We start from the raw sequence: 22,953 nt of genomic DNA, 5'->3' as shown, positions 1-22,953 counted from the left end.
TTACCACTGAATTGCTGGCCTTTCGCCACGTTATCCTTGTTAAAATGTGCCTAGCCAGAGTAAGTTCAGACATGGTAAAAACCTATATGGAAATACCGCAAAGCAGTGTTGGGGCCCTTTGCACCCCGTATTTTACTATTTATCCATTTACCCCTATAATGAGTGGACTAGTGAACATGCTAATCATTTGGCTAAAAATAAAATTTTTAGTGCTCTTGTTTGTTACTAAAGTTTAGATATTTCACATACATTAAAAATAGTGCAAATACATTTTTAAAAAATCTCAGTCTCAAGAACTGAAGTGATTGGCTCTTAAGAACCAGCCAGAAAGCTGCTGCAATTCTCAAGAAACTCTGGGAAGCTCATGCCATCTCTCACAGTCTGCAGTGGGAAAGCAGGTGGCACTCAGAATCACACTGGAAAGCCCTGCCAATCTGTCTACCCAACAGTCTAGTTGTCTGACTTGCGAGAATAATGGCCTCTCTTTCTCTTTCAATTTCCACATCTTGCATGAGTTTCTATCAGCAAGCTCTAATCTTCAGACATGGGAAGGGATTTGGGGAAATACTGAACCTGGTTTGTCTTTGTCATGCATAGAAGCTATGAGAAGGAAGTTCAAATATTGCCAAATTGATAAGAGATAATCCAACACAAACATAAAAGAACAATTCCGTACAGCATTAGAGAGAAAGGGTCATTGAGTCTGCACTGAGAATACATAACTATTTAAGATATTTAATTACCTGAATATTAAAAGCACCTGTGTGCTTGCATGTGCATGTCCTCCAAAGAGCACAGTCATGTTCCATGGTTTGTGATCTGCTTGCTTTGTCATCTGATAACATAAAGAAATAAAAACACATTAATCAAATGCAAGGGACAAAGAATGGCCAATACAGCCAGAATCAGATAGGAAACCACATTTAATATTCTCAATGTTTCTGCCCTCTTTCCTACTTGCTTTTGCTAAAATATTACTGAGTTCCCCAATATTGATATTGTTCCAAATATCTTTCATGTTTGATTAGCTTAGAAAAGACTTTCAGTTGATCAGTACTTTGATTTCCTGCTATTGTATCATCCTGTAATGTAGATTTTATTTCTTATAAATCCTTTGTATAAAGGATCAGAAAATTAAGTCTGAGATTTTAAATGACTTCCTGAGGCTTCAATGGAATCGAAATTCAAGTTCAGGAAAACCTCAAATGTTTCTTATACTTTCCATTAAACTATCTTTCCTTCTCAGCTTCCCTTGCAGAATCACTGAAAAAAAAAAAAGTATTTATTTATATTTCTTTGAAATTGACGTATTTCCTTCAATTCAATATATACAGTAAACTTCGAGTTCACCCTAGTATGAATCTTTTACAAGATTACTCCCACTAAAATCAATATCCCTACAAAGTTAAAACATTCTTAGCCTGAATCAGAATGTTACTTTTAAAACTGTGTTGGAACAGAATATGATAAGATTTTGAAATGACGATATACGATATATTTTCCCACTGTGTTGAGATTTCAAGTATAAAGCTTAAGAGTTACCAAGCAATTTGCGAAGACTACTATCAAAGATACCATATGTGAAAGAAAATCCCAGATGTTCTGACCAAAAGAGTAGAAGTCAACATAAAAGATATAACTTTTAGTTGCAATCACATTGCATAAAATTCTGTATTACTCATATAATGATACGGGTAAGTGATTATTTGCTTAAAGAATATTATTCTAAAAATTTCCCAATAATAACTATTCATTATATTTTAAGAATATGAAATTATCAGTGGATATTGAAGAGAATGCCAGCTTAATTTTAATCTTGAGGGAAGAGAGTCAATTTGTTGAAAAAATCTTATATATTAATTACATATTAAGAGGAACTACAAAAGCCTTTTTAAAAGGGGGGAGGTGTTAAAATGTGTGAACTGGTTATGTTAAATTTCTTTGGTCTTTTTTTTTTTTTTTAAGAAACAGAGCAATGTTATCTAGTCAAAAAAGAATTTTAGTAACAGGTACTATTTCTGTTGTGACCTATATGACAGCAAATCAGAACAGAGAAAATTCCATCATATCTTTTGGATCTGAAAGTATTTTAAAAAGTGAAAGATGGAAAGGAACTTAATGATTACCTCTTCTGCCCATTTCCTCTTTTTACCTATGAGTATTTTTAGTCAAGATAGGTGGGGCGAGTTGTTCATACTTACAGTGGCAAAATATGGCAACCTGAAATAAAATCTTTGTTGCTTTGCCTTACCCACTGGAAACGGTAGCTGGGATATTGTGCTACATACAGTGTAATTTTAGTATTAAGCCTAAGCACAATGCCAAACAAATATTAGTTTGGAAGACATACTTAGAAAGCTCTTCAAACTGATGGTATATCCTCCCCTTTTTAGTTCTAACTACCGATTTTTGAAAGGGGCTTGAGGATCCATAACCTACAGCAAGGCACACTCATAGTTTGGGCAAGGATTTCCCCAGCTCAGGTTTTAATCAAATCAAAATGGTGATAACAGGAAGTGTAAACATATTACAGGATTCTGTTCTTTTCAAGTCATCTGAACATTCTTTATACCTTATTCCACAAATAATTGCACACGGTGAGCTTTTAGGACTTATTCATACCCATGGTAAACAGATTGATAATATTTCTTTTCTACTTCTTATATGACATTTCTCCACTAGTAATCTATACGCTGATGTAAAAAATGTTCTTTTGAGAAAGATTGTATTACAAATTCATTAATAAATAGTAAATCACATTTAGCGAGTATTTGAAAGTGCAGAAAACTATTTTGAGATAATATTTAAAAGGTAGAAGGATATAAGGAAAGAAAACAGAAGAGTTCAGTGTGAACATTCATTTTCATATTTCTAAAGCCTTAGCAAACAAATGTGTCCAATGACCTCTGCTTGCCTCATAACTGATCAGTGTGGAGTGCTAATGAGCCAGCTTACTTTGTAAAATATGTGAACCTATTCACTTATATTTTAGGAATAAAAAAGGCTGCATCTGTCACTTATGAGTGAGTAGCATATAAAAAAAAAATTAGCAGTTTGCCATCTAGGTAGATGGTCTTTCTTGCCAGGGTTTCATTTGGCACAATTGAGCACACATCATATAAGGCATTTCATTTACTCTCCAGAAATGGCCTTTAATTAAATGAGCAGTAGCTTTATCATCGAAGAACTTCCCTTGGCGATTTGCTGGGTGAGAGAGTGAACCTCATGATTGCATCTGTCAGAAGGAGTATTGATTAGAGTGGAAAAAGTGCCAACATGATGCCTGAGGAAGAATTTTTTTTTCTGTTGTCCCGAAGAGCAAAATGAACCTGTAGTTCCTGATTCATAATTTAATGTATAAAAAATAAAGGAAAAATATATAAAGAAATTATATTTATTTAAATATAATGAAAGAAAGATGCTTTTAAAAATGCTCTCTGGTCAGTGGCAAATTATAACCTTTTAAATTATAAAGATGATTAATTAAAATTAAATTTATATGCCTGAAAGAATTAAGGTTTTATATGTTCTATAGATAAGAATTAAGGTTTTATATATATTCTATTGTGAAATAGAAATAGTACCAGGAAAGAGCATACCTTTTATCACTAAAATCATGTAGAAGATGGTGGTCAGGCTCCTCCCCAGCCACAAATTGACCTCAGTCCAGTGCTTTATTTCCAAGGTGGCAACAATGGTATTGGTCCAGGACCTTCAGTGACTTGGATTCTCATTCCATTGTTGTCACTGATAATATAGTCTATGAAATACAACAGAGAATATCCATTGTTGTATATCTATAAACCAGCCTTTAGGACTACAACTAACTAGTTATTTTCATGATCATAGAAAACCAAAAAAATCTCTGCCTGTAATCCAAATGTAAATGCCGAAAGTTGAGACTCCCCTGAACTTCCATCTGCTTCAGCCGTCTTGCTTTGTTTGTTATCTGTATGCACACGATCTTAGATCCATCCCGTCTGGCTCCCTTTGATATTCCCAGGCTAGTCCAGATCAAAGGAGCTTTATTTTCTCATCATTGATTCAAACATTTTCCGAAGTCTCATTATCCCTCTACTACCTTCCAAGAAGCCAACCTTGGGACCCTTCAACTTGTCATGTTTCTTCACTTGATCTCTTTCCAAATCCAGACTCATTCTTCCACGGTAACCCCAGACTGCCTCCTTCTGACTCGACTGAAGCTTTGGAAATTTTGTTCTGGGAATACTCACTGCCAAAGTTTTCTTCCTGGCTCTCCTATTCTAGGGAACTTTCATTTGTTTTTCTTTTCATATTTAGATCAAAATTTTCTAATACTTCTTTAGACTGCTTTGAACTCCTTTACTTCCAAGATTTCCTGCTAGTCTTTTCCCATTTCATGTGGTATTTTTCATTACTTCATTACAATCTCATTGATTACTTTCATTCAGCTAGTAATTATACATAAGCATAGCCATTCACACTTTGCAAGGCAACTGCAGCCATATTATTTTATCTAATCCTCATAAAAACTCTGGGAGGAAGGATTAACCTTCATTTATTAGAGGCATAAGCTAGAGGTCTCCAAGAGCACATAGCGGTTACACACCACATCTAAGCAGTGAAAACAAATTTTATCAAAATTGTAAGTCATTTTATTGCTCATAGATACAGCAATAAAATAAATATCCATATCTTAACTGCATAAACTTCATCAATTAATCTTAATTTATTAACTACAAAGTAGAATATTTTGGTTGCATTTAGGCTTCATGGCATAGTTTATCTAGATTTTTAAAAGGACTATAATATGGCTCACCAGTGTGCTTCATACAATTTCATTGTCATCTAACTACTATTTAGGTAATTATATGCCAAGCTTTACATCATAGCTATTGCACCTGGATTATTCACAACCAGAGGGCAGAGCAAAAATTTTATTTCTTGAAATTATGTAATAGCTACCACTATTATTTCAAAGACTATTTTAATGATAGCTGATAATCAACTAAGATATATTGTTATGTGTTATTTTAAAGCTTATGAAGGGAATGATCTGCCTTTTAAAAAATTGTATTGTCCTTTTTTGAATGACACACAAAAAAGGCTCTGCTTCTTTGCTTGAGTTTATAAAGAAAATATAATATGATGAATACAAATATAGATAAGTAAAACAAAACAGCACAAATAATGTTGGCACCATTAATAATGGTTATACGAAAGGATCACTTTATGGATAAGTTAAATTCACTTATCTGGGAATATGAGCAACTAAATTTGCAAGATCTAAATTTAGGAAGGGAATTGGACTTGGCTCAATGGATAGAGTGTGCGCCTACCACATGGGAGGTCCACGGTTCAAACCCAGGGCCTCCTTGACCCGTGTGCAGCTGGCCCATACACAGTGCACATGCACACAAAGGAGTGCCGTGCCACTCAGTGTTGTCCCCTGTGTAGGGGAGCCCCATGTGCAAGGAGTCTGACCTATAAGGAGAGCCACCCAGCATGAATGAAACTTCAGCCTGCCCAGGAGTGGTGCCACACACATGGAGAGCTGACACAGCAAGCTGACACAACAAAAAGAGACACAGAACCCTGATGCTGCTGACAAGAATAGAAGCAGACACAGAAGAATACACAGCATATGGACACAGAGAACAGACAACTTGGGGGGGGGAATATAAATAAATAAATAAATAAATAAATGAAAATCAAAGGTAATTCAGAAATGTCATGAAAGCTTATAATTCTAACTGGGAAAGCATTTGGTTTTCCTCTAGCAATAACTTCATGTCTGAGACAAAATCTATAACAGAGTCAAGTATACAATAACAAATTGCATAGAGCAGAGAAAAGTAAGTTATTTAAAGAAGTAGAACATTATCAGTGCTGGAAATCTTAACTGTTCCTCAATGTAAATGATTGAAGACTAAACTCCATTTTCTTAACTTCAAACAAAAATGGCTATGAGTCTCCAAAAAGAGCCGGGAGGTTATCAGAGGGGTTGCCCTTATGCACACCTGAGCAGAGTCCCAGAGACAGATAAAGTAGATACAACCCCAGGTGTTGGTTCTTCCGAGAGCTATAGAGACCCACAGGTTCTATGGTCATGGCAGATGGAGTTCAGTGCCATCTCAGTTGGTTCTACTTTGGAGTTTGTGTTTCTGTGTGATGGAGCTGGACTCAGATGTGATCTTTGTCCACAAGTTTCTCCTGTTACTTTTACCGGAACTGTAGTTGGTGCTGGGGTTTAATGTATACCCAGGGGACCTGAATCTCTTGACTGACCATGTGATAGCCAGGCCCTGAGCCTCAACAGACTTTCACCTCCTACACTCTGGTTTATTGGACTTACCCCACTCAGCTAACATGGAGGTGAAGAAGGTCAACCACCACACCAGGGAGCCAAGAGTGCCTACAACTGAAAGCAGGAAAATTGCATCCAGCATCCATGTGGAATCTAAGCCCCCTCTTGATACAGATGTGGAGAGGACACAACCATTCTAAGGTCCACAGGATGGAGGAATAGAATATGGATTAGGGTGGACTTACTGATATTCTATTCATGAACTATTGTGATTAGTAATCAAAGAAAATGTGGCATTAGTGTGGAGAAAGTGGCCATGGTAGCTGCTGGGGGTAGGGGGTGGGAGGAAGAGATGTGATGTGGGGGCATTTTCGAGGGTTGAAGTTGTCCTGGGTGGTGCTGCAGGGACAGTTACCAGACATTGTATGTCCTCCCATGGCCCACTGGGTAAACTGTGGGAGAGTGTGGGCTATGATGTGGACCATTGACCATGAGGTGCAGCAGTGCTCATAGATGTATTCACCAAATGCAATGAATGTCTCATGATGATTGAGGAGATTGTTGTTATGGGGGGAGGAGGGGAGTGAGGGATATATGGGGACCTCATATTTTTCAAAAAAACAACAACTTGGGTGCAATGAATATGAAAGCTAAAACAGAGTTCATAGATACTAAAATAGAAACTTTTAAAAAAAAGATTTATGTTTTATTTCTCTTCCCTTCCCCCCCCCCAGTTGTCTGCTCTCTGTGTCCGTTCATTGTGTGTTCTTCTGTGACCGCTTCTGTCCTCATCACTGGCACTGTCAATCTTTGTTTCTTTTTGTTGCGTCATCTTGCTGTGTCAGCAATCGGTGTGTTCCGCGCCATTCTTGGGCCAGCCGCACTTTCTTTCACGCTGGCTGGCTTTCATTACTGGGCGCACTCCTTGCGTGTGGGGCTCCCCTACGTGGGGAACACCCCTGCATGGCATGGCACTCCTTGTGTGCATCAGTACTGCACGTGGGCCAGGTCCACACGGGTCAAGGAGGCCAGGGGTTTGAACCACGACCTCCCATGTGGTAGACGGACGCCCTATCCATTGAGCCATGTCCGCTTCCCCTTAAATAGAAACTTAGTTATGCCAAGTGCAGAAGTTGCTTCCATGTAGAAGGCCTGCATTAAGATCAAACCCAAAGAACCTTCAGGAAATAGCTTTAAATATGAAAAGGCATCTTCTCAATTCTACAAAAATCAATCAAAAGCATTGAAGTAGAAAAATAACTTTACTTACACTAAAATCAAGAACTCATAAAAATATCAAAGAATATTGACCACATGCAATAGATATTGAAGCATTATAAATGAGGGCAATGGAAGCCAATAGAAAACTCTAGATTGCGAGCACAGTGAAATATTGAGGAAGGTAAGTGAAAGAACTATTTGACGTTCTAATAATATCAACCAGCTGGCAATGGCCATTGGAAGTAGCAACTATAGCCTATCACCACACAACAGGTAAGATGCACCAAAGCCTGGGGATGACTTCTTGCCAAAGGGTACTAGAATAAGTGCAATCTTCCCTTCATCATTTAAGAGTGGGTGAAACCAAAAAGTTTTTTAACAAATACATTTGATAATATTGTGCATATAGATACAAGTTAAATTACCAATAGGTAAAATGTTAAGTGATGTTATATACACACCTTGAAAAATTCTGGTAGGAATGTAAGATAAATGGAAAAAGATGAGACAAAGATAACATAGATTATATAAAATAAATAAAAATTACATAGAAACAGAAAACATAAAGTAAAATGATAGGAGCATAAATAGTATCATTATATTAACAATTGCCACTAAACAATTCAATAAAGTAACTGACTTTCTGAACAAATACCAATGGATATCTAATGCATTACCACATAGCATAAATTCAATTGTATATTAACATTAAATGTAAAGAGATTAATTCTCCCTCTCTGAAAAATGGATTCTCATATTGACTCAGAAATTGGCAGCCCCTCTTTCCAACTCTCACTAACACATAGACACACACAGAGCTATATGCCATTATAAGAGAAATGCTTAGAACAAAGGGAATACAAAAGGTTAAAAGTAAAAAGTTAAGCAAAAGTTTTCAAGGCCAATGAAAATTAAATGGCTGTGCTCAAAGAATTTGAAGTCTGGCACACATAGATTGTAATGTCACTGCCATTATACTTTAATTGTGTTACCTTGATAACCATGGTACAAGTGGAGGCAAGTGATCAGGCTCCAGATACATTGTATAAATAGATCCAAAGGTCAAAGTGTTGGACTGAATGTGGGTTTTAAGAGAAAGTAAGGCTTCCTATATGAGTCCAAAATTTAGGTATGAGAAATTAGTTTAATGGAAGAGCCAGTTTTTGAGGTGGGTAACAATGGGGCTATAGCTATAAAATTGAGAGTCATAAGTGTATACATGATTTTGAGAGCCAGGTAATTATAAGTGAGTATTTGGGAAAGTTGAGTTCATGCAGAGAAAAAAGTCTAAGGACTGTTCCTTAGAGAATGCCCACATTTACAATTTAGGAGGCAGAACAGGGTCATGAACATATAAAAGAGCATTCAGTAAAACAGAAGGAAAATCAGGGTGCTTTTGTATACTGGAAGCAAAAGGAAAAACATCTTAAATCAAGATTGATTAACTTTATCAAAAGCTTGTGAGAGGTCAATTTAGTTGAAGACTGAAAATTGATCGTTCAATTTGTCAATGCAAAGGTCAGTGGGGACCTTCACAAAAGGAGTTTTAGTGGAGTGATTAAAGAAGTTTCAAGAAAAATGAAAGTAAAGGAAGTAGTTGGAGTAAGTAAGTATAACCACATTTTAAGCATTTTGCTGTAAAGGCAAACATAATTGTCATCAGGTTTGAGTATGGATGTTGGGTTAAGGGAGGTTTTTATGGTAGTAGTACTGTATGTTAGTGTTCTGAGGGGAACAGTTCAACATAGAAGAAAGATATACATGCTATAAGAGAGAGGGGGTAATTGCATATGCTTGTATTTTAGAAAGCTAGAAAGAATGAATTCCCAGGGCCTTAGATGGGATCAAGGAACATTCCTTTACTGCCATAAGAGAGAAAGCAGAATATGGGTTCAATTGTGAGTAAGTTGATAGAATGGGGTTTGGAAATATGGGCATTTCTCCTTAATTTTCTCATAGAGATAAGACATATGACCAGCAACTGAAAGTGGGGATGGGAAAAGTGGTGTTGGAGGTTTCAGCTGAGAAAAGTTGTGTAATCAACCTGTTGTTTAAAGGAAGAGTGAATAGATAAGGAAATGTCCTTTGCACTTAGAGCCTATTTGATATTAATGGTCATGAATTTAGAGTAAAATTAGTCAATCAAATTCTAGGTTTTTGCAAACCTAGCTTTGTAGCCTGGGACCATGTCCAGAGTGGGACAGGAGCTCAACTGTTGACCAGAGGGAGTGATGCATGCAAGGCAAAATGATGATGATGAACATTGTACTGAAGTTTGATAAGGAGGGCAATGAGGACATAGGTAGTGTTGTGTAGTGAAAATATGTCTGAGTCAAAAATTTGGAATTTGTGGTGTAGTTAAGACTTACCTGAATGGCGATATGAAATTCCATGACATGAAACAAAACTGGATCTGAGAGGGTCAGAATTGTAGGAGGCATTTTAATAAAGAGGGAGGTATATTTTTTAAAATTTTTTTATTTAATTGCCTTTTTTTAAAAGATACATACGTCACAAAAAAATATTACATTAAAAAAATATGAGGTTACCATATACCCCCCCACACACACACACACCCCACTCCTCCCACATCAACAACCTCTTTCATCATTGTGACAGATTCGTTGCATTTGGTGAATACATTTTGGAGCACTGCTGCACCTCATGGATTATAGTTTACATTGTAGTTTACACTCTCCTCCAGTACATTCAGTGGGTTTATGGCAGGATATATAATGTCCAGCATCTGTCCCTGCAGGATCATTTAGGACAACTCCAAGTCCCAAAAATGCCCCCACATCATATCTCTTCTTCTCTCTCCCTGCCCTCAGCAACTACTGTGGCCACTGTCTCCCCATCAATGATACCGTTTCTTCAATTGCTAGAGTCATAATAGTGCTATAGTAGAATACCAGTAAGTCCACTTTACTACATATTGTATTCCTCTATCCTGTGGACCCTGGGATGGTGATGTGCACTCCACCTCTGTATCGAGAGGGGGCTTTAGATCCCACATGTTTGATGGATGTGATTCTCCTGCATGGAGTTGTAGGTACTCTTGATTCCCTGTTGTGGTGGTTGACCATCTTCATCTCCCTTCTCCCTGTTCGCTGACCTGGGTAAGTCCAACAAACCAGAGAGTAGGAGTTTGGAGAACTGGATATCCTCTAAATTGAAGTGTGTGGCTGAGGTGAGGTGGACATTAAGATCTTTGGGGATGAGGAGATTAAGAAACTAAGAGCCCAAGATGAAGGATTGATACTAAAAATACAGTACATTGATACTGAAATTCTCAAGAATGATATATAGTGTTGGTTGAGAGAAGGATGAGGAGGAGGTATCAAAAGGTCAGTACAGTTCTGCATTAGGGGTTAGGGATATCAGTTTTAGTCAGATAGCATATGCTGCCAGTAATGTATCCATGAAACAGAAAAAGCTACAACTGAATAGAGAGTTGTGAGAGAAGCAGGGTTCTCAGTACTTGACCTGTTTTGTTTTGTTTTGTTTTGAGCAAAGAGGTGAATGGAGCAATTAGAGAAGAATTTTAGCACATAGGGGATTTTACAGGAAAAAAAAAACCAAATCTGACTATTAAAGTAGAGGCATTTGCGAGATTAGGAAGGGGAAAACAATATGATTGGGTTAAAGATATAAGAATTGATCTGGTAATCTTGGACATCTAATGACTGAGTTCCCAGGACTGTAAGACATGAGGAGAATATTCTGGTGATCTCAAAGTAGAAGATAAATAAGCAGTGTTAATTACAGTTTCCCTGTGGGGACAGATTTCTTAGAGGGTTTGTAGAGCTGGTGCCACCAAGAATATGGTTAGTGCTGTTGAAAGCCAGGGAAGGCCTTGGTATTTCAAATATATAATATATCATGAATCAGCAGGGGCATAAGTCTAGCACCTTCTTTAAATGAATGCTGATAAGGAAGTCTTGAGTGTATGCAAGGAGGTCAGTAATCCATTGCCTAACATAGTGATTAGCACTTAGTTTTGGCTCAATGAATTTATGGGGAATGAGGATTGAATGGATTAATGAATACATTACCAGGACCAAGTAGGAAATAATCAGAACTTTGTCTATTTTTGTAAATAATAAACTATGTGGACTAGAATGTGGGAATACATGAGTGAGCATCCTTGAAAGAAAATGATGTTGTTGGCACAAATGCTTTTAATGATCAATATTCTCTAAAGTCTGTTAAAATTTTACTTTTACAGATAATAACAGAATGAGTTTCTGATTTATAGATGGGCCTTGAATAGTGAAAATATTAAAGTAATATGCTGGCTAGTTTATGATTAGCATAGCCCTCATAACAGATAAAAGTGAAGATTTTTATGAAGACGCTTTTACATTTAGAGAAAATTGCAGGTCTGATGCAAGTAAGTTTCAAATAAATATGAATACTGGGTTCAAATATTGAAAGAATCCTGAAAATGAGAAAAAATATTTTTAAGGAATGAATAATTTAATATGCTAAGCTTAGTTTATTTATTACTGTACTATTTAAATAGAACTGAGATAATTTACTTTCCATAGAGAAGTACAATGCAGTTTTGTCTCTGTTCAGATAATTTTTTTAGGCCATTGATAAACCTCAGTTATGTACTCAAACTAGAGTTATAAGGTATGGATAACTCTATGAACCAAATAGTGCATTACTCTGAAAGTTTACTGAAGGATATTTAGTTATAGTTCCAAGGATACATATTTCATGCTTCATTTGATAAAAGAGAAAGTAGTCTGCCTTAAGCGTTTTTTCTTTAAAACTCTCACTGTTCTGTCCACAAATGTTAGTGCTTCAAAGTTTTCTTGCTTAGCAAGAACATTTTGGTGTGTTGTCCATCAAACAGATAGCCTTAACAGCACAAAATCAGGTAGGCTTCAGGGTAAAGAATAAATTTAATGTCAAGCTTAAATGGCCCAGTTGCATAAACTGCTATTTTTGTTTTAGAATACTTTGTTGTTTGCTGCTGATTATGGCACTAAATAAAGACACTTTAATCATTTACAATGAAAGAACTTATTTGTACAAAGTGTTCTGGTTTTAAAACTAAATGTAAGGGAGTATTCATGATCTAAATCTTCCTTTAGTCACTTAAATTCATATGAATGAAACATTTAAAATTTTGTATAGAAAAGAGGTAAATTAAGTTTTACAAAATGTTTAACTCTGAGTTTCCCACAATAAGTAGATGAGGGAAAAATGATTAATGGGTTTGTGACTGTATACACCTACATCAGCCATCTGATTTATACGTGCCCTGGTGGCAGTGGACATTTCAAAACCAGATTCAGATGTATCTAGCGTTATTGCCCAGTGCCGAACTTCTGTGCCTAGATTCTAAAATAGAAATGTATTGAAAAAGAAAGCAAAAGAAATGTCCATTTTATAAAACATCAATGCCCATTACCAAATTATATGTTTGTATATAATTTTCTTTTTAAAAAATATTTTGGGGAGGTAGCACTAATGAATAACATGAACTTATAATGCCACTTTTCTGCCATATGATCACATTGCCATGAAAGCAGTAAGTAATTTTAGAGTGAAATTCAAAGATATAGCTCTTCTCAAATCTTTGGTAAGGGATTTTTACACCTCAGCCTTTTCAATATGCAATTTTTCCATTGCTGTAATTGTGAGTTTGAAATGACTCCATTGGTAAATATTCCTTTTCTTAACTCCACTTAATAAGGATTTCAGTTCTGACATTTTGGTGCTCAGAAACTATGATTTTATTTTATTTAGGTATAATATATTTTAAACATGTTCTTGTATATAGTTCTTTTAAAATTGATGTAAGCAAATTTAGCTGTAAATTTGACTCACAGTTAATTTGGTCTATTTGGAATTGTGTAAAGGAAATACATTTCATCTGAAAATATTTTCCTAAACCATAACTGAATTTTAAAAGGATATTAATTATAATTTACAATAAATTGAAAAACAACTAAAATTTAAAAATTATCATCAGTCTTGAATGTCATTTCCATGTGAGGAGACATATCCTAACCACTCAGATAAAACCATTCTAAGGCAAGAGTGAGAAGTAGACAAGGAGGTGCAAGTATGTTTGTACTTGTCTTTCTTGATGTAAGAAATAAACATTGATAAAAATAAAGAATGGTGGGAAAATTTTAAATTAATGTGTCTTAAGTTATGGAGAACTATAAGAAGGCTACAAATGGAGTGTAAAAATGTCATAGCAGTAGTATGTACAAAAGGTGAGGAAAAGTAACAAAAAGAAAACATAACATCAAAAATTTTAAATGTCTGCGAACATAAATCTTAATGAACCTATTTAATCCATAAATGTGAGTGGGTCTTTGTTAAGAATGGAATGGAAGTAGGGGACATGAGTAGAAACAGGGAGGCCAGTTAAAAGCTATTGCAATAACTGAAGCAAGAGAAAAAAGTGGGTTGCATCAGAGCTGGGGAACTAGTGAGATGTGATTGTATCTGTATTTATAAGCATGGGCACAACATTTTTTGGCAGAAGAACCTGAAAGTGGATTTTCCCTTTTCTGATATGGAGGAAATCAATAGAGGACACTAACTGAGAAGAAAAAAAAATGTAGTTTGATTTTAGAAGTGTTGCATTTAGGATGCCTATTTAACATCTGAATGGGTGCCATGTAGGTAGTAGTGAATATGAGCCAACAGTCAGGTGCTCTGGGCTGGAGATAAAAAACTCGTGATTCATCAGCAGCAGCTAAATTGTTCATGAAGCCATGAAACTGAATGAACGGTAGCAGTCATTGAATCAGGAAGCCAGGCAGTTGTGATTAGCTGAGAGCCAATTAAAGAAACGTTTAAAAGAATGGTCAAATGAAAATATTTCAATTGAAATATTTCCAAATTTCTCTTAGAAAATAGTTCTAAGAGATCTTAAAAGATGAGGTTTGACTAATGTGTTTCACCTGTTGGAGGTTATTGTAATCTTGGAAATAACAGTTTTGGTAAATAGTGTAAAAAGAAATCTGACTGGGGTGGACAGGAAAGATAATGGGAGGAAAAGAATAGGAGAAGCGAAAATACACTATGATTTCAGTTTTGCTCTGAAGAGGAAAAAAGAAATGGGATAGTAACTGAAGTGGGATGTAGAACCAAGGCAATTTTTCTCTGTTTTTATTCCCTTTTCTCCACCTTCTACCACTGCCCCAAGTTAGGACAAATTACAGCATGTTTGTAGGGTAAAAAAGGGTCTATTGAAGAGGGGGAAATGATTCAGGAAAGAGACAGGAAGAATTTTAATGGAGAAATGGCCTTGAGAAGGTAAAATAAGGAAGCTCTAGTACAATTGAAGGCTTTGCTTTCTCTAGGAGAGAGACAGTTCATCCTTATATGGAAAGGAAGGTAGATTATAGAAGACAAAATAGGTATCCAGGTAGATGAAATGGTTGCAGCTATGGAGGGATCTCTTTTGCTAGTTCCCGTATTTTCTCCAGGTCAGCAGCTTAGAGGAGGAGAGGGGAAGATGTGTTGGAGCATTACGAGCTAGGACAAGGTAATTACTGACTAGAGTGAGAGAGTGGACAGATTGGAAAAATATGGTTTGATATTCAAGTGGCTCTAAGAATCTGACATTGAAAGGAATCAGCGTGTTTCAGAATTTTTTGTCTAGTCATCTTTCATTGCTGTTCAGAGCAATGAACTATAAGTCTGAATGCGGTCAATGAGTTATGTGAGTAGGAATACAAGGAACAAGCTGAAAAGACAGGGATGGGCATCTTTAAAATATGGAATGTTTGCAAGTGTTGATACAAACAACATATAAAATAAGAACATGAAACTGTCGACAAGGGCAGACTGGAGAACACAATCATTGGGGGAGAGGAGGTAAGGGAACAATTAGGGCAAGGTATACACTCACACACACACCCATATATTCTTAACTTATGTGTAGAGTTTGATGGCATGGCTGTTAAAAATAATGATTTTTAATAGAGAAATGACTGACAGATATGCAAGGAGAAAAAATCAGCAATTACGCTTTACACACATCTGTCTCAGAAACAGCCACATCAAGTAGGTAAAATTGAACTGTGGAGGATTTGAATTGCACAGTTATTAAACAAAAACTGAGAGTGTGTGTGTGTATGAGAGAGAGAGAGAGACTGTATGCCTGTGCATATATCCATATATTCTTTTCAACATATGTAACAATCGTAAGAATGGGCTAGGCCACCAAGGAAGACAAAGAAACATAAAAAAACATAATGCATGTCATGTCCTCTAAACAAAATGAAATAAAATTGCCTTTTTTTTTTTTTAAAGATTTATTTATTTATTTATTTCCCCCCCCCCCCTCCCTGGTTGTCTGTTTTCTGTGTCTATTTGCTGCGTCTTGTTTCTTTGGCCACTTCTGTTGTCGTCAGCGGCACGGGAAGTGTGGGCGGTGCCATTCCTGGGCAGGCTGCACTTTCTTTTCACGCTGGGCGGCTTTCCTCACGGGCGCACTCCTTGCGCGTGGGGCTCCCCCACGTGGGGGACATCCTTGCGTGGCACGGCACTCCTTGCGTGCATCAGCACTGCGCATGGCCAGCTCCACACGGGTCAAGGAGGCCCGGGGTTTGAACCGCGGACCTCCCATATGGTAGACGGACGCCCTAACCACTGGGCCAAAGTCCGTTTCCCAAAATTGCTTTTAAAAATGTCCATATCTCTGGAAAATTTTAAAATAGTTATATTTATATAAAAAAGAAAAGCTGAAAGACACAAAAAACTTATGACAATATTAAAATACACCATATCAAAATTTGAGATGTAACTTAGCAACACTTGTTAGAAGATTAAAAGCAACAAAATAAACAAGTAAAAAAAATCAATTTTTCAACTACATAAATTTAAAAAAGACTGCTAGCAAGATAGCTCCATCTATCTGCCCCAAGGGATCTAAGATCCTTCTCAATTAGAAGCAGAGTGACATCACCATCCACAAATCCTCAAGATTGGGGAATGAAACAATGGACAAAGGAGAATTATTATTATTCTCCTATAGACTTCTTATTATCTAGCAATGGAAGAACTTTTATAATTAATATAAAGGCAGTGACCACCAGAGGTTCTGAGGGATGGGAGAAGGAAGAATAGATGCAATATGGGGGTGTTTTGGGGATATTGGAATTGTCCTGCATGATATTGCAATGATAGATACAGGCCATTATATATTTTGTCATGACCTACAGAATTGTGTGGGACAGTGTAAACTATAACATAAACTATAGTCCCCAGTAAATAGCAATGCTTCAATATGTGTTCATCAATTGTAACAAATGTACCACACTAATGAAGGATGATGTCATTACAAGAAAATATGGGAGGGGTAAGGAGTGGGGCATATGGGAAATATGGGAATCCCCTATATTTTTAATGTTAACTTTTATGTAATCTAAAGCTTCTTTAAAAAGAAATATATACATACATACATACACAAGTAAAAAAAAATTGTTCTTATAGTAACACAAGATAGAAAGACCTTGGAAAAGATTGATGAAAGAATATTAGTGAAGCTGTAAACAAGATTAAGAATTAAAAGTGGGATTAATAACCTACTCAACAGAGATATTTGAAATTGAGAATTAATTGGATTATTTAGGGAACATTCATAAAATGGAATTCTTTGTTTCCATGAAAAAGAGCAAGATAGTGCTAATAATGAATAAACTGCAAGAGATAAACTTTAAGTAAAGAAAATTGTGTCAAAAGTGTAGAGCATGTTAAAGATGGGACAAATACAATGGTATAAAAGTTAAATGCTATTTATGTGTGTGTGTATAATACATTAAACATTACTGAACACATTTCTTTACTCCCATGTGGTAATATATGTACATATAGGATTGTGGAATCAAAATGCCATAAATATATAAATTTTGATACATATGACCAAATTGCCCTAAAAAAAAGTCATAAATGTAGAATGTTTCTAGAAGGATGCACAAAAACTACTAGGAGCAGTTACCTCTGAGGTGTGGAACTAAGAATCTGGTATGTGTAAGCTATTTAAATTTTCTTTACATACGTTTATATTATTTCATATTTTAAAATAGCCATATGTGATTCTTTTCCATTAAAAATTGTAAAAATGCACTAACTCTTTAGATACTGCCCTCAAATATAATCATGTGGTATGTTCTGTGGTCCCCTAGGACGCGAACTCCATTTGACAAGACTGCCTGTAGGGGCTTTGTGTACATCACAAACTCCTTGTCTTGTTTAGAGCTACTCACTAGCCCCTAGTAGGATCAGATGGCGTGAGTGGAATTTTAAATACTAGGGGATAATTCATTTAGAAACTGAATCCTTTTTTTAAAAAAGAAATACACTCAAGTTATCTGTAAAAAGTTTGATGGCGTGGCTGTTAAATTAAAGGTGGGAAAACATCGTAAGTTTACTATGTTAGAGCAGAGCAGATGTTGAGTGGTGATTAGGAATGCAGTCATAAAGGTGGCAGGGAGCTTCTAGGAAAGGTGCCATAATTACCGATTTTAATTGGATGCAAGAAGCAATTATGTCTTGCTATGCAGTGGAAAAGGAATGTTGCCATATAAACTCGATGAGTGAGATCAGGCTTGCTAACATCTGACAGCCTCTAGATAATGATTCGGGGATGGAAAAATAGTTTTGAAGTCATTTATTGAATTTAGTAGCATCACTGGTCAATATTGAAATCTATTTTAATGTACTTCATGCACGCTTTGAGTACATAAATAAATTCAGTGATGAAGCAAAAAAACCTTTGTCTCATTCAGGTATTTTAAAGTACAGCAACTCAAGGCAGGGTAAATATTTGGGACTTGACAAGCGTAAGAAGACGTAGCTAAATACAAGCCTTAACTAAGTGTGTAATTTTTCAGGTACTCTGTCCCACGCTTTAGTGACTTGTTTTGTTACCTGCACACAAAATTAACTTATCCAGTGTGATATCCCTTCAAGCACCTGGAAACTAAGCTAACATATAGATTCATGTAAATATGAGAGTGAGTCTTTTGGGTTAATTAACCCTTGCCAAATAGGAGTTTTAATGCTGCAAATCACATTTGTTCTCCAGAAAGTTTTTTGAAAATCATTGAGTAGATTTAATAGCTTCAGATATTTAGGTAGATAGGTAGTTATGAATGTGTGTGTTTACATGTGTGTGTATACATATATATACTAATATGCACACACACGGACACACTCTCTAACACATTCCAAAAAGAATTTAAAGCAACATGACCACAGAGCAAATTAGAACAACTAAAGAAGTAGCTAAAAACAGACTAGATTATTTAGAAGGAAGAACAGCATTTTTAGGCACATGACTTCAAGGAGTTGCACAAGTCTCAAATCTGTCTTCTCTATTTTTACTCTGGTCTTTTAAACTAAAATCAAATTGAGCTCTCAGAATAACTAGGGAATTAAAAAGCAGGGATCCTCTTACTAGAATTTGGCAAACAAATGGTTATCTTTTGTTATCTTTCCCCTCTCTTACCCTCACAGCTCTCATATCCAGAGATAAGGGATTATTTAGCATCAGCATTGCAGAATTAGGGATTCCTTCAATACAGAAAGAGAGGATGTAGTTACATTGAGCTTTTCTCACACTCATCTTGGATTCAATTCATCAAGGAAGAGATGTATGTTCTGTTTCTTCTTTTTAGGGAGGAGAAACTGCAGCAGATTGACTGTTTTCTCTGTAGGATCTTATACAGGAATGGAAGATGGTCCTAGAAAAATCCACTATAATTTCAGCTTTACTGTCTTCCCCTGAGTGGGTCTGAGAATTACTTCAGTTTCTTAGTCACTTTGTACTACTAGATATTTGAACCCCAAGCCCTGCTCGATATTTGAAGGCATGTTTCAACCTCGCAAGACATTTGGAGAATTGCTCCTAACAGTGGGTGAACAGTGGTTGGGTGATATTTTGTGAGCACAGCATAGAGCATAATTTATGTATCTAAATCAGCTGGGGAGAAGAGAGGGCTTTGGCGACAGGAGGAGCAGGGTTGACCTGGGATTTAGGAATGCCTCAGCTTCTTCCTGTGGTATAGCCTTGAGAAATGGGTGATGTAGATAATGTCATAGGTTCACGTGGACTTCATGTATGTAAGACATACCCTGTGGCACCTGCTCTACTCGGGGGAGGTCACACATGTCACTAGTCACAAAAGCAAGGAAGAGGAGTGGTCGGAAAAGGAAGAATGTTGAAAATAGTTGATGGAATTAAGGAAAGCCTTTCAGCAGTGGTTTCACTGACCTGGTTCTGAAATTTTTGGTGGGATTTCATAAAGCATAGGCAAAAGCAGGAAACTTCTGAGGTCAAGGTGTGAATCAAAGCACAGAGGTACAGAGTGCAAAGTCTTCTTGGAATTGCCTTTTATCAAGGGTCCGTTCAGTTGAGGGGGCCTGGGGGAGAGAGCAGGCAGTAGAGCTGGGACGGTGATTGATGTTAGAGTGGAAATGTCCTTGAATGACTCAGAAAGGTATTGAGATTTGATTCCTGAGGCCATGGAGGCCTTTGAATATTTTTCATCTAGGCTGTACACCTCCCTGCTTCCCAAACTCCATCGGATATTTTTAAAAGTTCTTAACAAGTGCAATACAGCAGGTAGTAAATGATGAGTTTGAAAATTGACACAAGAAATAAGAAGCAAAACAAAGGGAATAAGGAGTTGAGGAAGAAACCTGCTCAAATTGGTGACAGGTTAAACATGTAGGTGAGATAAGGGCTAGCTATTATTGTGCTTTTTGTTAGAATTGAAGCAGAAGTACATAGACATGCGCAGAGCGGGACTGAGATGGAGTCTAATAAATTGGTCTTCATAACCTGCAGAATTTGTAGTCTCCCAAATAAACTTACTTAAACAACAGTAAATACGCTTAGCACAAAAAGCTTACTTTAGGCGAAATAAGTAATAAAATAAAAGAAATTGTATGTGAAATGACTAAAACCCTGAAGATAATTTGAAATTCCAACAGAAGGATGTGAAATCGTATTAATGTCCATTAATTTCTTGAGAATTCAAATATTACTTAAGCTATGTAGGTAATATTTATAGGTCATTATGTCACAGTTAATCAAGTTTGCATGTGCTTTGCCAATGTCTGCGAATTGGCTAGTCATAAATTGATTTCTCACATGAGTTTATCTTGAAGATGACATTCATACAGTATGCAGAGAGCCTGATCTGAAGGTTAAATTATAGCAAACCTCTGCTGGTGGATATAATATTTATATAGATAAAGTTCTTTAATTTGAAGTTCTTTAATTTGGAGGGTACATAACCGTTCTGTTATTAGCCCAGTTTAAATCCTACAAAATTCTCAGTGTTTCAAAGGTAATCATTAACACTGAATTCTTGAGAAACAGGTGAGGAGGGTAGGCTTTCATTCTATAAATCTATGTCTGGTCCTTTTGTGATGGTAAAGTAGTTATTTTTTGTCATACTGACAGGTGCATCTTTTGAGAAACGCTGGCGATGAAGTTACCATCACTGTTCAGTATCTCAGGGAAGCGCCATCATTTCTGAAACTCCCATTAGGTAAGAAGAAAGGGGAGAGATTCAAGGGTACTATAGAAATTTCCTTCCTTGCCTCATTATTTTCCCAAATGATATAGCACTTACAGGAGTATAAATCTTTTCCTGAGCATATATTCAGAGAGAAGAAAGACGCAGATTGATACCTGAGCATTTGTTCCTAAGACATTCTGCATTCAGTACATCAAGGCTTTCTAAATGAATGTATCTTCAGACGGCCACTTGCTTCATTAACTGTGTTTCCTCTTTAAAGTAAATTCACTGTGATTATGTATATCTATTCCTACACATATATACATATATAGAAACAAAATTTTATTTAAAATATCCATGTTTATCTAAGAAATGTTTAACCTAAGAAAGAAAATAATGAAACCTATACTAAGGAATGCCTACCCTATTTTCGTACAGAGATTGAAATTTTCTCTTGTTTGAATTATTATCTAGGTTTTAGTTATATTTCTTTGTCGATAAAGTATTTAAGGAAAATAGTTATTGCTTTTAGTTATTTTATCCAGCTGTCACCTTTTATAAAATTTTCCCATTATCAGAAAGGGGTTTGGCTTAAGGACAAGAATTTATTGGCTCACAGCATGAGGCTGGAAGGCTTGCCTCCTCCTCCCAGGACTGGTCGCCTCCTGGCCGGCTGGCAGTCCTTGGGTTCCTTGGCTTTCCCATCACATGGCGATGTCTTCTTTTTCTTCTGAATGCTATTGACTTACAGCTTCTGGGGCCTCCCTATGGCTTTCTCTTCACAAGACCTCCAGTTACAAGACTGAAACCACCCCACATCAGTTGTTCCCACCTTAACTAAAATTAACAATTTCACAAGGTCACACTCACACAAAGTGGGTTAAGATTAACATTGGGATTGCTTCCCTCCCAAGTCCTTTCAGACACCCTTCTTTGAGCTCACTGCTTGGGTGTGCGTACCCCCACACCCCATGTACTTTTTTTTTTTAATTTTTAAATTTTTATTTGTCTCCCCCCACCCCTTGCTGCTTGCTTGCTATCTGCTCCCTGTGTCCATTCGCTGTGCGTTCTTCTGTGTCAGCTTGTCTCCTTTTGTTGCATCATCTTGCTGTGCCAGCTCTCCCGGGTGCGGGCCTTCAGCTCTCCATGGGCACGGGCCACCTTGCCTTCAAAAGGAGCCCCCGGAATGCGAACCCAGGGCCTCCCATATGGTAGACGGGAGCCCGACTGATTGAGCCACAGCCACTTCCCCACCGTGTACTTTTAACACAAGTAAATAAGGAGCTCCTGCTGGCTCTTGGAACTTCTAGACATCCTTTAACACATCTACTGTCATTCTGGATTAACCTCAACAGGTCTCAGATTTCCATGGAAACCGTGCTAGGCATATTCCATCTATCTGAACTTGCCCTTTTTCTGGGAGGCAGAACTTACTCGGCTCCTTTGCAGTGTGGCTTGAGGGCCTGCTCTTTGTCAGGCACTGTTCTTGGCAATCAGAAAAAGTTCAAGCACACAAGGAGTTTGTAATCTGTTAGTGATTCCAACACTGTAAAATTTAATACAGCTGTGGGAAGCAACCAGCCTGGTAGATAAGTGGCTCACAATTTTCAGTGTTCCCTCTTCTCATTTGTACCATAATTTTCCCTTCTTTCCTCCTATTGTTTCTCATCTGAAAGAAGGCACCATTTCCCATCCCATCCTTATTTATCTTCTCTAGCTGTTTTTTTTTTCTCTCTTGCACTTTAATTTTCCCTCTATTTTAATGTCATCCTCTTTTTATTGCCATAAGTGTCCCCCAGATACAGTTTTCTGTTATGGAGAACACTGGGGATCAAATCAGTTGCTGAATATTGATCTTGGAGTACGGTTCACGTTTGAAAAAAATTGAGCATTGAAATCACAGTCCATTTCTACTTTCATCTACCTTACTAACCC

General features: G+C 36.8%; 1 protein-coding gene across 1 annotated transcript in view; it reads left to right on the top strand.

The window, feature by feature from the left end:
- Window positions 1-22,953, top strand: part of SNTG2 (syntrophin gamma 2) — a 330,881-nt gene that overhangs the window by 77,903 nt on the left and 230,025 nt on the right. The window contains exon 7 of the mRNA XM_071211871.1: window positions 20,961-21,048. Coding sequence (XP_071067972.1) covers window positions 20,961-21,048 — 88 coding nt within the window. The remainder of the gene's footprint in view (window positions 1-20,960; window positions 21,049-22,953) is intronic.

This window comes from Dasypus novemcinctus, chromosome 25 (assembly GCF_030445035.2).
Source record: "Dasypus novemcinctus isolate mDasNov1 chromosome 25, mDasNov1.1.hap2, whole genome shotgun sequence".
NCBI classification, from domain to species: domain Eukaryota; kingdom Metazoa; phylum Chordata; class Mammalia; order Cingulata; family Dasypodidae; genus Dasypus; species Dasypus novemcinctus.
Note: the sequence above shows the minus strand (reverse complement) of the source record. Positions and strands in the feature narration are given on the sequence as shown.